The 16,478-nt window shown below is 42.2% G+C and overlaps 2 protein-coding genes and 1 long non-coding RNA gene across 7 annotated transcripts in view; 2 read left to right on the top strand and 1 right to left on the bottom strand.

The window, feature by feature from the left end:
- TAX1BP1 (Tax1 binding protein 1) overlaps nt 1–2,484 on the top strand; it is a 53,968-nt gene extending 51,484 nt beyond the window's left edge. For all 5 annotated transcript variants that reach the window (XM_069860220.1, XM_069860222.1, XM_069860221.1 and 2 more), the window contains 2 exons: nt 1,341–1,426; nt 2,088–2,484. In XM_069860220.1, the coding sequence (XP_069716321.1) occupies nt 1,341–1,426; nt 2,088–2,289 (288 nt within the window). In that variant the 3' untranslated portion in view covers nt 2,290–2,484. The remainder of the gene's footprint in view (nt 1–1,340; nt 1,427–2,087) is intronic.
- Nucleotides 2,485–6,757: 4,273 nt separating this feature from the next.
- Nucleotides 6,758–16,478, bottom strand: part of JAZF1 (JAZF zinc finger 1) — a 196,414-nt gene continuing 186,693 nt past the window's right edge. Inside the window, exons 4-5 of the mRNA XM_069860217.1 lie at nt 13,965–14,134; nt 6,758–6,934 (exon numbers count right to left, since the gene is read on the bottom strand). Coding sequence (XP_069716318.1) covers nt 6,758–6,934; nt 13,965–14,134 — 347 coding nt within the window. The remainder of the gene's footprint in view (nt 6,935–13,964; nt 14,135–16,478) is intronic.
- On the top strand, nt 6,930–15,895 carry LOC138722255 (uncharacterized). The gene is made up of 3 exons (XR_011337682.1): nt 6,930–7,355; nt 11,852–12,043; nt 15,543–15,895. It is a non-coding gene; the product is annotated as an uncharacterized lncRNA (long non-coding RNA).

Here is a 16,478-nt window from a genome sequence, read left to right as displayed (position 1 = left end):
TGAAATGTTTGAGTATACATACTAATTATCTGTATAAAACATCCAGCACGTATGGTGTTATATATGGTCCCTTGCACATCAAGATTTTTTAAGATCAGCCAAGAAATTAATAATTCTTCTGTAAGGCGCCTTTGAGATGAGAAGGAAAACAATTTAGGAGTTGGAATTTCAAAAATCTCCTTGAGTTTTCCTGTTTTCCTACCTTGAATAGGTTTTGTGCTGTTATTGAACTGCAGAACGGAATCAATATGCTATAGTTTGTAAACCCATTCTTTGTGCAGCATCAAACACAATTCTGATTATTCTTGCTCCTCTGTCATTTTCTTTTTGTGCTTTTTTTCTTCCCCTAATTCTGTTTGCTGTGCTTATTTAAATTATTCGTAATGTCATCACAGAATAAAAAAAGCAACCCAAAACTCTGCAAAACATAAGTGCTTGTCAGAAGGGAACTTTAAGGATCCAGTCACTATAAGTATTTTCCATTTTTACTGCTTGAGAATTTCCCATGGTGGCAGATTTCTTTCTCCCTTTGTGAGAAATGAGGAGCAGCGTATTTCCTAGAGGCCGACCTGCCTTCTTAACCCGATGGAAGCTTGGAGGCTGACCTGCTTGTCCATCAGCAGAGTGATCCCCATCAGTGCCTGCTGCAGCTGTTTATGTGCTGGTGGTGCCTGTGAAGGGGAAGCGAAGCTGACAGAGCTGATGAGAGGAAGCAGCCAAACAGGGCGATTGAGCTGATGTTCCTGACGGCACGAAATGCGTGACATGCTTGGCTGGCTGGAGCAGCACAGGCAGGTTGCTCAGCACTGACTGCCGGGAGGCACGCACGTGAATCGGAATCAGTGTCTCTTTTCTCCTTGCTGGAATCTGAATTGACAGTTTTAAAGTCTGCCTTGACGTTCTGTTGTCTGGAATTTAATTTTTGAGTTTTAGCTCTTGATAAAGCGCTGTCACAGTTTGTAGCGTGGTGCCCTGTGTTCAGTTTAACACAGGTTTTTCTGTTCTGCCTGAGCCCCCAGGTGCTGGCAGCGAGGGGACCTGTGTCTCCCTAGTCCCTGGGTCAGTGGCAGCTTTCTGGCAGTACTGGCACGGGTTTCTGCTCTTGGTGCGTGGCCAAAAAGCAGCCTGTGTTCAGCTTTTGTGTTCAGCTTTTATGTTCATTAACCACGTCTCCCTTTTGTACACTAAGGTAAAACTTATGCTGCAGAGATTAGAAAATGAAAGGTAAATTTCATCCATGTTTGTTTAGTAATAAAAATGCTTATGGAGGAGAAAAAGCTGTTTCTAGGGGGTATGACTTAAAATATTTTCTTGGTGTTTTTTTTTCTTTTTTTAAATAGGATGATGACAACGCTGTCCCTTCTGCTCCTGATCCTCCAAATGTTCTCTTGCATGAACGTGGAACTGGGTTCTGCTTTGATTCCCGGTAAATGTTATCTTTTATTGATCTTCATCAGCATGGATGGGCTTCTGCATAACTGAACATTTTTAACTTAAGGTGGAGTTGGAGATGAAAAGCTGTTAATCATGTTCAATGACTGTTTGGTTTCCAATTAACTGGCATAGAATGGTGTTGGACTGGGGAGGCTGGTTGTGTTATACCTTGTTTTGACAGAACATGGACAATTTCTTTAGTAAATGAATGAATAACTTCTGTTTTTTCCCCCGTTTCCAACCTAATTGTGAAGCCAAGCTTAGAGCTTTTTATAAAGTGTGATGTTTGCTAAGAGCGAGCATTTATGAGCAGACAGTGTGGTTTCCCATGAAACTGCTCAGCCATTAAGACGTTCAATAGATTTGTATTTAGTGTAGCTGGAATTATGTCAAAATTAGGTCGCCATTAAAATGCTAGGGTTCTTTTGGAATCCCCGTGTAAAACTACTTTAACTGTATTGAGCACTTTCAACAAAGACATTTGAATTAACTGGGTGATACTCGCTTAGATACAAAGTCTGCTCAAATCTAAATTTGTTGTAAAGCTCTTAACATTGGTGGCAACGGGATCCTGATTTTACATTTTATTTTGCAATAACAGATTAAGTAACTGTTTCCTTTTCTTTTTCCCTTCCCTCCTGCTCTTCACGAAGCTTTGAAGTGCACAAGAAGTGCCCTCTCTGCGATGTGATGTTTCCACCTAACTACGACCAGAGCAAGTTTGAAGAACACGTGGAGAGCCACTGGAAGGTTTGCCCCATGTGCAGCGAGCAGTTCCCGCCTGACTACGATCAGCAGGGCTTTGAGAGGCACGTTCAGACACACTTTGATCAGAACGTATTAAATTTTGATTAAATACTTGGTTTTGCAGTGTAGCTTAAAACCCCCACAACCTGGAATAGTTCACCTATGGAACAAAGCCAGCACAGCTTTTCTGTAACTGCAGACTTCTGATTCAAAGCTAACATACTCTTCACGGGAGCCGTGATAAGTCATGGCTGCAAGCTGCTATTGGGTTGTTTTCTCTCTCTACCTAACATTATACTAAAAGACCCCACCAAACCCCCACCTTGGTGTGTATGTAGCTATTTATTCTCCTACTTAGTGGGATTGGTAAGGACACAGGAATGACTTTGCCTCAGAAAAAATGAGACCGGCTTCATGATGCTCTTCAGCTACATCAAAAAAGTCACCAAAACACCTGTGGTCTCCTTTGACCCTGATGGTAGCTGAGGCAGGATTAAAAATGTGATAAACAGGTGTTTCTCCTAGCAAATTTATGTAGTTTCTCTTTGAGTAACAGTTTGGTTGGAAAGTTACGTTACTTACCCAATGAAAATACCGGTTTTAGTTCAGTTCTGAAATGTAGATGCATGTTCTGGGTGATTACAGGCTTGCAATGCAAGTAATGGCAAATACATACTTCAGTTTTACGTATAGAGTATCTGCCTTAAGGAATAATGTTAAATTGAGCACGTTATACTGTAAGGCAGTGTTTTTGAGTTCAAATAAACTGCTGTGCTTAAAGGCCTAAAAGTAATTGTTTAACAAAACCATTGCCATTAGGTTGCAGTTGCGTTCATCAGATAATATTGTTACATTTTCACAGCAGTGAATTGTGTTCCTTTTGGCTTCAGGCTTTTAAAACCTTCTGCATTTTAACTTCATGTATTTCTTCCCAGTAAGTAAAAACATGTGTGTACATCCAAACATTTTATATTTACTTTAACTGTATTAAGTACATTTGCTTTCCACTTGTTGTACAGTAGTCTTGTTACATTAAAAGCAAAATTATTCATGGTGTTGGTTGTCTTCTTTCCTGTTGCTCATTTTGAAATAAACCAGAGTTTAGGCTTTAGTAAATAAGCGTTTCAGCTTTGTGTAACGAATGAACTGTTGCTCACATCTATTTCTGTTCTGCATTTCAGGGGGAGACTCAGGGATTAAGGTTTTTGGCAGCTTCTGTTGTCTGCAGTTCTCCCAAACATGTGCGATATCCTGTGCAGTGCAGGATTTATTAAAAGCTGGATGATGGATAAATTGCAGCATCATGGGTGGTGGCTACTCCATCAGTCCTCGGTTTCTCATTTTAAGTCTTAAAAATCATCGTTTAACTGTGAACTTGATGTCAAGAGAGGGTCTAAGATAAAGACATAGAAGTACTGAAAGGCTATTTTGTCGTCATTTTTCTTACCCTAACTCAGCAGTGCATGAAAAGGGCGAGGAAAGTCTGTAAATCAAAATATTAATGTCATTAAAGGCTTGTGCAGTTTCAGAGGTTGGTATCGCACAGCGACAGGGCCGCCTCAAAACCTGTTTGTACCAAAGCAGGGATGATGGTGCAGTGTGTGTGGGTGGGGGTGTATACAGGGAGCTGCTGAAATAGTTTCCCTGTGGCTGCTCAGAATAACCTGCCCACTGAGTCTGCAGGGTTGTGACAGTGGCCAAATACCTCTGCCACAGCCCAACTGAACTAAAATCTTAATGATTTTGCCTTTCAAAGTGATGGCCACTTCCCCCCATAGAAGAAAGGTAGTTGGTGCCCTACTATTAAGGGGGGGCTTATGTCTAAGATCATAGGATAGAACTGCAGAATCATTTAGGCTGGAAAAGATGTGTAAGATCACAGAGTCCAACACCTGCCTTGCTAAAACCTCCTTTCAGGATCTGTAAGGCACAAGTTCTCAGCCTCCTGTTCTCTAAACAACCCCAGTCCCCTCAGCTGCTCCTCGTCATGCTTGTGCTTCAGCCCCTTCACCAGCTTTGCTGCCCTTCTCTGCACACCCTCCAGCACGTCCTTGTCCTTCTTGCACTGTAGCATCAGTACCCAGTGTATCTTTTTATCTACAAAGGTAACCTGAGCACTGTTGTGCTGCTGGAGAGAAGCTGCCTGTGAAATAGAAATTCCTTTTGACTGAGTAAACCAAAATACTCCATTCTATGTCTTCCTAGGCTGCAGCGTTCTGTGTATTTTGTGCATGAATAATGGTGTTGCTGTTGCTCCAGGTGTTTCTTGAATGCAGGGTTCGATGGTACCAAAGGCAGAAGCACAAACAACACCGTGTACAGCCCTGGAACGCGACTGTTCAGGTTAGTGACAAGCAAGGAGCCGTCTGCTTAGGTCAGAGGCAGTTTATTTTAAATGTGATTTGATTTACATTTATAAGCAGCTTTCTTGACAGGAATTCTTTAAGTTGCCTTCAGTTCTAAAACAAACCTCTGTCACTTTCAAACTTAAAGTATTTTGTCCCCCAACAAAACATATGAAAATATAATTTAAAGCACACTTTTCACAGACACGGTACAATACATTCACTATACACAGTATAACAAAATAGTCCCATCTTTACCTGTTTAATAATACTGTCACGATGAATAGGTAAATAGAAACTGGAATTTCATTTTTTATAGTTGGAAGGAATTTACATGCAACAATGACATTTTACAACTGTTTAGCTGTGGAACGACCTTACCCAGCCTGTCGTTTCTTGCACGAGGAGCAGAGCCAAAAATGTTAGTTGTTGGCCAGAGCTGTTGCCAGAACTGCAGAAGGTGAGAAGGGGCCACAGGGGCCCTTTGTGCACCAGCAACTCTCATGTCTGGATGATCCTTTTAAACCCGGCTGACAGCACTGACACAACTAGTCACCTCCCCAGGATTTGAAAAGGATTTTATTTCACTTCGGGCACTCTAAAGGCTTAGTCAGGAGGATGATTCCTAAGTGTTTGAATGTGACTTTTACTCTGCCTGAGCACAGGTAATTGTCATCCTTACAAAATTTTCCTTTAAAGCTTTGGAGAACAAAGAAAAATAATGGAGGGAAAGCTCATTTCTCCTTTGTCCGAGCTTTCTTTTGCGCTTAAAAGAACAAGAACTAAGCAAAGGCGATCGCCGTGTTTAAAACCGTGAGTTCCTCCCTCCCCCTGGCCGTGCTCGCGGGCAGGGGCAGGGCAGGAGGTGCCACCTCCGCCCCCGGCCGGCTCAGCTCCGAGAATAGCACTTGTGAGAGAAGGACGCCCAAGGCAGGGTGGTGAGCAACAAACGTTCAGGTCTGGTCCAGACACGAAGCGCTCTCGCGTTGGCTTTTGTATTTTTTGAAGTCTTTGACCACCTGCTGCAAGAAGCACTTAAATCTTCAATAAGGCTCATATGTCATAATTCAGCAAAATTAACTGTAAAGCTAAGCGGATGCTTCCGGAGGGAACGCAATGACCTACGATGAGAAGCGAAAAAAATGCACAAAGGAAAAAAAAACCTCAGAATACAACAAACGTGTAACAGGGAGGCGGCAGAAGCTCCCTTAGCACAAATACTGGGCCTCCTCAAACCGTGCGCAGGATTGTTAGTTTTTATTTGCAGCCACATTTGCAGTAGCTGCAAGAATTGGCAACACATAAAACATTAAATCTGTTGGCAATAGAGAACTACAAAGTGCTTTAAAACTTCATCTGAGATGAAGAGAATTGTTTCTCACACACACATAAATTTGCACTTAAGTATTTCTGAGTGTCTTTCTAACAGGGGTAAATATTCAGTCGGACTGGGATGTTGGTCCTCAAAAGCCTGATGGGCGTGAACATAATGTGACATCTTGTATATATAAAAAAAAAAGTAGTGATTTTAACAAAAGTGATTGCTTATGAGTTCAAATGGCAAGATTTTCAGCATTTCAAGAGGGAGGAAAAAAAAAATTTGCAAGATAATATAAAATACAGCAAGCACACCTTTTATGTATGTTATTTAAGTATGAAAATATTTTTAGCATATTATGTTAAACATTCTTTCTTATTTATATTCCCGTTACCTAAGAGACTCGCTACCCCACCAACAACTCCACTACGTAAGGCATGTTAACGAGAGTTTGACGAGGGTGTTTATCGTTTTGGTTTTTGCACACACATTGACCGATGCATCGAAAGTCTTCATCGCGTTACAATCTCGAAAGGATGTCAGTGCCAAGCTCTCCTCCTCTCGCTCCTGTTCAACGCTTCAATTCAACGAAATACGCGATTGCCCCCCCCACCCCCTTCCCCAGTTATTTATTTTTTCTTGTTTTGGAGAAAAATGTTCTAGAAGAACCTATAGCTTTTATAGCACCTTATCTCAAAGTAATGGAAAATGGGTATGATGATTACATGTGCAAATGTACAAAATCATTAACTCTACAAAGATACGTCATTCCAAAATTACAGAAAATTTTAAAGCATGCATTTAACTTTTTTTTTTTTTAAAGGGTTGCTGAATGCTTCCCCTGAAAAAGGTGGCTGTTCTCAAAATCAGCAACTGCTGGTGAGGATTTCTTGGCACGTTTGTGACCAGCACGTTATTGCTGCATCTTCCTGATAATCTCAGCAGACACGGGGGGATGGAAATTGATTGTGTGGTGCCGCAGGCCCTGAGCTGTCTTGTAACTCTTTCCACAGCGACATTTGAATGGTTTGCGTACGCGGATTTGCGTTCTGTGGCCGTTCTTGGCGTGGTATTTTATACCGTTCACATTCTGGGAGCGAAAAAGCAAAACGTTAGTGGTCAAGTAGCCCGATAACAGCTTCGCTCCCGGTTAAAGCCCCCCAAACTGGTTAACATTACAGAAAAACCCACACCAATGACTAGGAGCTCCCACTCGGTTTTCTGCAGGTGTAGTGCTTCCAAGAAACAAGCTGGGACAGGAAGGAGAATAATCTCTGCAATTCTAACTGATAAAACATATGTACCTGAGTAATTCTGATTTTTGCCTCCCAGCGCATGGCACTTCCCAGAAATTACCATTTAATGGATTCCCACATGGATGTTCTTCGCTTTCTGACTTTTTTTTCATAGAGCAGTGACAAATTTTATTCAGAGGTTCATTTACAAGCAAACAAAGAACTGGCATGAAGACTCGAGTCGCACTTCTTCAGAAAGCCGAAGCTCCCCCCATGGTGCGTTTGTTCCGTTCTGTGTCATTGTTTCTAGATTTGTCTTTAGGCACCAGCACATTCTGATAGTTTGCACATTGTCTCCAAAGAATCCACTGCAGGAAACACTTAAAGAGTTACACAGGGCACTTACTTTAAGTATAATCTAAAGAAGCCATCTTCAAAACAGCTATTGTTTGGGAATACTCTACAGCTAAGCAAGAGAACTGATGTCTCTGCTGTAGCTGGGGGAGAAAGGAAAAAAAGACAGCACCACAACACCCTTAGCCTCGTGCTGGTGAGGTCAGGAAATGAGATTCATCTAGAGCCTTACCCAACACAAACCAAGATCATATCCCTGCCCTTCTTTTCACACCTGTCTGGCAGAAGTGGAAGAAGCTGTTGCAGTCTCCCTGGTACGCGATACAGCTTTTATCTAGGATTCGTCTAACTTATGTGCTTCCACTGAAAAAGAACTTAGATTTTGGATAAATATGGAAAGGCAAACTGTCTTTCATTAGAGCTTCTCCTAGGAAGAGGAAAGGTGCCAAGAGAGTTTGTGACTAAGGCACAGCTCTGAAGTTTCCTGATATGCAACTCAGTTTTTTTTTTTTTTTAAACTATTAAAAGTAAAAAAGACAATCAAGTAACAGTATGGATATTAATAACCTACTAAATTAAAAGTTTCAGGGGTTTTGTCTTTGCTAAACACCACTGCCTGGTATTACGCTTAACAAGGGTCCCTTTGGCTCTTACTGAGAAGCAAGTTCAGTTTTATTAATGCGCAGCTTACAGTAAATGGAAGCTTCAGCTTGGAACTTGCAGCAATCAGACAATTTGTTTGAAAAAAAAAAAAAGGTGGGGGGAGAATAAAAAGCCTTCAGTATACAGAACAGAGCTGCAACTCCTAAAACTTCAGAAGACTATATACATCCAGCAGGCAAACCTGAGAAAGGCACAAGGTTAACACCTTCAATCCATCCCACTCTCCTGCCAACGCTTCCCTTTCTCCTCCCCCACCTCCTAAACCAACTTCTTCTGAGCCACAATCTCAGGTGTTACGTCCTGCTCCTGAGAAGCAGCCCCCTGCCCTCCACCGCCCTGCTCGCACACCAACAAGAGGCAGCAGGACAGGGAACTTGCAGCTCCCAGCAGCAAAGCAGGGAGGGTTGGAATTGCGAGAGAAACAGCCCAGTCTCCCAGATCGCTACGGTGCGCTCACCTTACCGCGTAAAGCGACGGTCCTTGTTTATCACACGTTAACTGGGCCACTGCAGCAGAGTATTTTTAATCTTTAAGCAAAAAACAGTTCTCCGGTTTCAATCATAAAGTTGAGCACGGAACTGTTCTCGTCAGGACTTGTAACGCCCAGTGGAGTCTGTGCCGCTGAGGGGGCATTTTAGGGCAGCCTGGGAGTCTGGAGAGGTTGATTTGCGGAAGCCCTTTAGAAAGAAAAACTTATCCTAAAATATCCACCCTGGAAAATGGGGAAGGTGCAAGACTCCAAGAAACCGCTCTGCCCACAAATTCACGCTTCTCTCCTCTAAAGCATCCAGGCACGGAATCCTTGCTTGAGGTTGGAAATCCAGCCCCCAAATTGTGCTTTACAGACCCTTAAAAATACTGGACGACAACCACACCGCTGTCCTCTGAGATGTGGGAGATGAGAACCTTCAGTTCCCAAAACAAACCAGACATACGAACGCGAGCCTTTACTGCAGGTTACTTCTGGGTGAGGATTATTCAGAGGAGGTAGGAGGCTGTGCCACTGACACAGACAAGAGCACATCAGGGCTACAAATCAAGAACAGTCAAGTCTAATCGGTGCAAGTTAACTGAGACCCTGAGGCAGCTTTTAGATGGTTGTACATGTAGTTACAACCTTCAGCACCGTTAGGGTGAGGGGGCCGGGGATGTCACTGGGTGGCACGAGGGCTGCCGTAAGGCATCTACCAACATCTGATACTGTTAGGGAGCTGCGTCTTCACAGCAGAGAAAAGCTGGGGGTGACCTGCTAGACTTTTGGTACTGCATTGAAATGTTGAAACCAAAGCTATCCCCAAGCCCTCTCTGTATTTTGCAAACTCCAGAAACCTGTTTAGACTTCTAATGACTGTAAGAAATCACTTTAAGATCCTTGTACACTAATTTCAGTTGCTAAAGATGCCACACATCTGCATCACAAATATCCTCGCTGTTCCATGCCAACATCACTCTTCTCCTGATCTAGATTTTTTTAATGATCCACTCAGCCTCAAGCACCACGCGCTTTGATGAAGCGGAGAAAAGTACTTTCAGGCAGAAAAGTTTAAGGAAACGCTAAACCAGAAACCTGCATGGAAGGTTTGAAAAATAGTAAACCATGCAAAGCATGAGGAGCTCGCGTAATGTGAAATTTGACCTGCATGCCTGCCTAAAAGAAAGCTGTTGTTAGAATTACAGTCAACTCTTCAGCTCTTTTTTTCCACTGCTGTAATGTAAACACTTTGTTGTACGTCTGGGCTGAGTTTGTTGAGGTACAGCAAAGCCCACTGCCAAACTCATACATCACTTTTATTGCTCTGGTTACTTAGGTTGCTCATTATTTACTCTCACAAATGACTGAGGAAGAAGATGGCAGTATAGAAGGGCACTCTAAAATCTTACACAGGAGGAAACAATGATTAACCTGGGACTAGATCAGGAGGAGATAGGGAAGTTTTCTGACACTAGCTGGTTTCCACGGGCACAAGGACACTCGCTAGGCAGGGCCCCCTGCACAGCAGTACTCAAGAAGCCCCCATGCTGCAGAGAGCTCGCCACCCCCTTCATGCAGGAAAAGTGATGTCAAGGATAGTTCGCAAGGATTTCTTGCTTCAGACTTTGACATTCATAGATGATCTCCTTGCTGTTCCTCCTGAAACATTCTTTGTTGGTCCAGTTCCTCTTGCTCAACTTGCAAACTCTAACTTGCTCCTTTCTCTCAAGTAAATTCCCTTCTTTCCTCTTCTCACTTCAATATTCTCCTTCCCTAAGCTCTACTGAGTCTTGCTTCTCTTAGAGCAGCCTTCCTGGGGCTTTGCCCACCAACAGGTCTAGGACCCTTCTCCCATTACCTGCCAGAAAGACAAGTCCAATGCCCTGGCATTCTTGGAAGGCACCACTTCTCCTCTTGCCCAAGGCCAAAACCCAGTCATGCACATAAGCTCCGCTTTGTATGCATGGAAACCTGTTATTCTGGCATTACTGTACTTGCACAGACTAGAAAAATTATGACAAATATTCTTAGATACGTACATTATTTGTGGGGCTTTTTTTTCTACCTATTAGGTATTAAACTTATTTGCTTTTTGAAGTTGTCCAAATAAGTCTGTCTAATTTTGAATGCCCTTCTCCAGAGCTAGAGCCCCAGTAACTGGCACACGGATGCAGTACTGAATAACAGGAAAACTAATTGCCAACTTCATAAATCCACACTTTATTTCCTACGTGTGGCATTTTACAAAGCATGACAACTCTGATACTCAATACCTACAGGCTTCTGGACAGGGCATCTGTAAATGTAAATCCAAAAAGTGTTGAGGGTGAACTCCACAGAAACAAGGCTAAGATCTTTGGGTTCCCCTGATTCATGCAGATGGTTTTCTAAAAATCAAATTTAAGGCTTCAAATACAAATCATATGAAGAAAGAAAAATCCATAAATGGCAAACTAAAAAATAATTTGTTCTCGAGATCAGTAGCCATAATTCGAGAAGAATAAAGTAAGCTTCAGAATTCAGTTCAGAGGATTGTGCTTTAGCACCTAGAAGTTAGTGTGCTCCGGTTTCTTTTAGCTGTTTCTGACTATTCCACAAACAGATCTACGCATCATTAAGAAGGGCTTTTTCCCCAGAATCTTCAGCTCCTCAAGCAAATCTGTGCCACACCACACAGAGTACCAATACATATCACAAGCAAGTAATTTTATTTCTTTTAAAAAAATACAGTTCTGAAGAACAACAAAATGTTTATGACTCATTTCTACTGCCCTGCCTATGGGAAACGGCCAAGAGATAGCGGCTGGGCAGGAGGCCAGCAGGGTCTTCTGATACTCATCTGGGCTTGTGTATAAACATGTTCTCATTACAGTTCCCATTGTCCGCCCAAGCCCATTCCTTGGGAGTATTTGTTGTTCTCATTCTTGTTTTATTTACCTTTCCATAATGACTTTTCAGTGCAGAGGCCATCTTTTATCCTTGTACATTGTTTGCAAAAGAGGACCCCCATCCCTAAGCAGTAATGGAATACCAGTAACATGTCTAAAAATAACACTTCTGCTTCTCAAACGTACGTCACCTGAGGCCAGACAAAAGAAAACTTGTGTATATCCTCCTTTCCTCCTCGCTCCCTAAAGGAATGCATCCTTTCTCAGCCGTAAAGTGAGCCTGGCAATTACTGTATGTGCATGTTCATGTTCCTGTTTGGAGCTCTATAATTGTTTTACAGCCCTGACTGTGATTATCCAGTACCCACCAGAAAACCCCTGTGCTTTGATCACAGGGCTCCCTACTCAGACTCCGCAAATAATTCATCAGAGGAGGGGGTTAAGCAAGAGGAAGATGAAGAGGAAACAAGAAACACAGCTGACACGAAGCTGAAAGGAAGGAAACAAAGATAAAAACGTAAAAAGGAAAAAAAATAGGCTGAGAAGAAAAAACAGAGGAAACAGAGCCCACAGAAAAGAGGAATGAGGTGAGGCAGATTTAAGGAAATGTGCTCTCCTATCAGGACTAAACAGAGGTGAACCTCCTAGGAAAATACGGTACTTTTAATTTGCTGCTGCTCTCTGTCAGCCTCTCTAAGGGTCATTAATTTGTTCCCTGTCCAACTGCTCCAACATAATTGGTGTACGAGATATCCCTTAGACAGTCCTCATGCATTTGAGATGAAGGTAGCGAGATAGCAGAAGCAGAGAGAAACAGCTTGCTTATTTGGGCAATAAAAAGACAGGGGGCTGGCGGTCAAACAGAGAACAGACAGGATACAGCAAATTACAGGGTTCTCCTTCTAGCCTTTGCCATTAAATGAATGTTTTCTGCAATGCAGAGATGCCCTGTGGGCACAGTGACTTCTAACAATCACCGTGGCTTGTTTGCTTCCTGAGCTAGGGATTTAGCTTTTATGCTATACCCTTCATCTGACACAGCTTCTAACACATGCAAGAGACGTACTAATCTTGGACAATGTGAGTATATCTGCAAAGTAATACTTGCAAATCATCTGAAAACATGCCCTGCCCCTGGATTCAGTGTTCAGTTTTACAGAACCATTACACAACCCAGGCTAATCTCTGCAAATAAGACTTGTACGTCACTAAGAAATGAGCATCCTGCTTTCTCGCTCATGTTTTAAGCAAGTTTTGCCAGTATTAACCAATCTGTGTATGAACCTCAGTCTCACGATTCGCTGCTATGGGAGCTGCTGCGTCTGGCACAGCTGCAGCATCGCTGAAAAACGTTTCTGTCCGCTGCATGATTTCACGCACAGTTTATTCATTCTTGCCACAACTGTTTTATCTCAAATGCTATTGGTCTTCCTATATTTCTCTTTCATATTTCTGTTCTCTTTTAAGTCCCTACTTTTCACTTATTTAAAGGAGAAGCCATAAAATAAAACCAGTGTAAAACCAACCCAACCACCACTGCCTTTTCTAGAGTACAGGTCAGTCGCTGAATTTTCCAGTACTTCATGAAGAAACTTCAGAAAATGATTTAGAGGAATTATGCCAACATGCTATTCCTGTTCCCAAATGTCAATGACTACAGAATGCCACACCAATTTCCAAGCTGTTCTACGCAATTTCATCTGTCTTTGCACTGCTTCATGTGAAGCAGTGTTCCCGTTCTCACAACATCATGGCATGTTCTACACCAGCCAGGTCAGGGTTCAAAGTTTAAGAAGTTTTCACTCTCATGAACAGACAAAAATTTCTCATGACAGAAGCAAATAAAAGGTGGGCAGGGTGTGATGGTGCCTGTTTCCCAGCATGTCACACAGAGGGATGCAAGCCCTGCACTCGGCCCCAGACACACCGACTGCTCTGCAGATGGGTCATGGGGACTCGGACCCAGGACCAAACAATGCCAGAATTTCTCAGAGCCTCTGCCTTCCCAAGGTGACCCCTGACTTGCAAAATGTCCCACGCCACCTTCTGCACGTCACCTTTTAGCAAGAAAAGCACCTTGGGCACAGTCTCACTAAAGAAGAGAGCAGTATCTCTAGCAGTTACGCAGAAGAATTTAATTCTGGCACTGAAGGACAGAAGCTTTTTATTTAGTGTCTCTGAAAGGGACTTGAGATTATTTTGCTGGTAGTACCTCCTGCATTTTGCAGTTGATTTGCCTGATGCCTAAAGAATAGAAAGCAAATAGGAATGTGTAAAGCAAGAGAGTCACTATACCTAATCTCTCAACAGACGGATACAAAAGGCTACATCCTTTGTAAAACTGATAACTTGGCTGTGCTTGACAGGAAACCAGTGAATAAAATATGTACTGCAAAAATAGAAGTGAAAAGTCTATTGAATGTCAAAGGTACAAATTGATTATAGAGGCTTTTTTCTCCCCCCTCGTTACATCAACAGGAAGTAAGGCAGGTCTGCACTACTGCTTACCTTATATCTTTTTTTACATCCAGGAACAGGACAGGCAAAAGGTTTCTCATCCCCTCCATTCATGCACATTGAACTAAGGATAGCTTCAGAGCTGATAGCACTTTCTGTAGTCCACGACTCATCACTGTCTGATTCTTCATAGTCTACTTCCTCCTCATCATATTCACTACCTAGAAAAGCGTGGAAGAGAGATAAAACAAGAATAAAGAAGAGCATGGCAAGATAACACATTCTGCATTTATTACATCAGTTACAGTGACTTGTAATTTCCCCACTTTTGTTTTTGCTGGAAGACAGTTATTTTTAATTTTATAAACATATCTTTCTTACAGTTATTTATTCCTTCATAAGACACCAGTGGTACTTTTTCCTAATAACCAGGACAGGCATCATTAATACAGCTTCATAAACTGTTAACTGCGTGGCACAGAAGTTCAAAGAACTGATTTTAAAATGCAGTTTCATTACTCCTCCAACATCAGGATCCTTCCATCTTTCCCAGTGCCCGAAAAGAAAATGTGGCTCTCCCACCCTCACAATTAAGGCTAATTTTAAGGCTTTTCTTTAAGCAATACAATACTGAAGAGCGTAATTCTACAGATCATAAACATTGTAAAATCATATGTTGACAAGTCCTAATGCATTTACTAGCCCTTTGGAATTAATAGGAATTATAGCACAACATTAATAAGAATTATATTGTAGCAATTATAGTTGTGAAATTCATTCCCTCAGGTGTGGGGATAAATTGCATTGTGTGGCTGTCCTGAACAGACCGCATTATGTTCCAGATATGCTACAGCAACAGCCATTTGAGCAGCTGGTGTTGAGTTTATTTATTGTTTTTAATTGCAGTAACTATTAATGAATTTCTCTGAAGAAGTCAAACGTGAAACAAGAGAAATTAGGAAAGCAGGATTTCAACTATAAAAGTACAGTAAAAAAAAAGAAAAACGGGGGGTGGGGGGAAAGAGCCCCAGCTGATTAAAGAGAAAATATATGCACAGAGGGAGGGAGAGGGAGAGCGGAGGGAAACTTCTGTGGTGTCAGCAGGAGGTGGTGCTGTGTTTCCCCTCCCCTTTCTTCTTTCCTTTTCCCAGCTCTGCTCAATTTTATCCTTTCTGCTGAAAGACGATTTGGCTCCAAGCACTGCAATAGCTCCTGTCATTAAAGACAGTTATGTGACACTTGCATGGCTCTATTTGCTTCCCTCACATGCCCTTTGAGTGCATGCCTCTAAGCAGCTCTACGCCCTGCAAAGAAAATGCAGACAAATGCCTTCAAGAAAGAAACACCCCGATTTTATAGAGAAAACCTGTGCTGCAAAGTACAACGAGGTCTTTGATTTTGTTCTTTTTTTGCTTCTGGTGAAACTTAATACACACCCATCACCTCCAATTATTCCCTTTGGATTCCCCCTTCTCACTCAGTCTCAGCATCTCTCCATCAGTGAGTAAAAATGCTTTTCAACTGGTAGCTGCCAGTACTCAGGCCTCCTGAGCTTTAATCGGACACTGTAGGTTCGCTTACAGATGTCAGGCTATCCACGTTTCTTTCCTGTGGATTTCATCCATGCAGGGTGGTGCGCAGATGAGGAAAGATGGATGGTTTCCCACCGTCAACAACTGTCGACGAGTGCACGCACACATGTTCTGCAGCACATCTGGAAAACTCTGCCCCGCTGACGGCAACTCCATATCCCACACCGAATAAGCCAAAGCCAAAGAAAGCATCATTGACCTCTTAAAACATTTTTGAACTCTAGGAACAGTTAACCTAAAATGAAGTTAAGAGCTGTTATAGTTTAATTAACTAATAAAAAATGGAGGCAAAACCACAACTCTGCTTCTATGATTTCCTGCCCTTGATTATATCTTGATGGAAAAAATTCCTCAAGCTGTTCCTTTCAAACTTTTTAGCTCAGTGCTTTTTTTTTTTAATAAGCAAATGCAACAGAAAACCCTATTGTAAATGCATGCACGTACACCTAGGATGAGAAAATATACAACAATTCTCAACACTGATACCAACAATCTCTGTCATTATAATCACTCCCTTGTAAGCCCCCTTAACAGGGGGCGATTTCCTCCCAAGTAGGATTTTTTTTCCTCCCAAAGAAAACATAATTTGAGACTGTACGACATCTACGAAGGATGTTGCTGCTTCTAGAGCCTGCTTTTATAAAACAACAACCTGTGCCCTACAGAACTTCATATGCAATAAGGTATATAAGGGAGAAGATACGCATACAGTGGGTAGAAACAGCAATCATTGCAATTATGGATTTCCATAGGGTTTCCTGTACTTTCAGGCATGCTTTCCATTTTTTTCTTTTGTACAGTGAGACCCAATTCTGCAACAATTTTTGCCTGTCCTTCACTTATAGGTAGACTCACTGAAGCTCTTGAGAGAGACAGAGACGACCAAAATACATTCATAAGCATTTGTAGCATCAGACCATCCTTATATCCTTCAAGGTCAGGCTGGACGAGGCTTTGAGCAACATGATGTAGT

The sequence above is a fragment of the Phaenicophaeus curvirostris genome, chromosome 6, assembly GCF_032191515.1.
Source record: "Phaenicophaeus curvirostris isolate KB17595 chromosome 6, BPBGC_Pcur_1.0, whole genome shotgun sequence".
Taxonomy (NCBI): domain Eukaryota; kingdom Metazoa; phylum Chordata; class Aves; order Cuculiformes; family Cuculidae; genus Phaenicophaeus; species Phaenicophaeus curvirostris.
The sequence above is the reverse complement of the archived record's forward strand: the minus strand, read 5'-3'. Positions and strand labels throughout refer to the sequence as shown.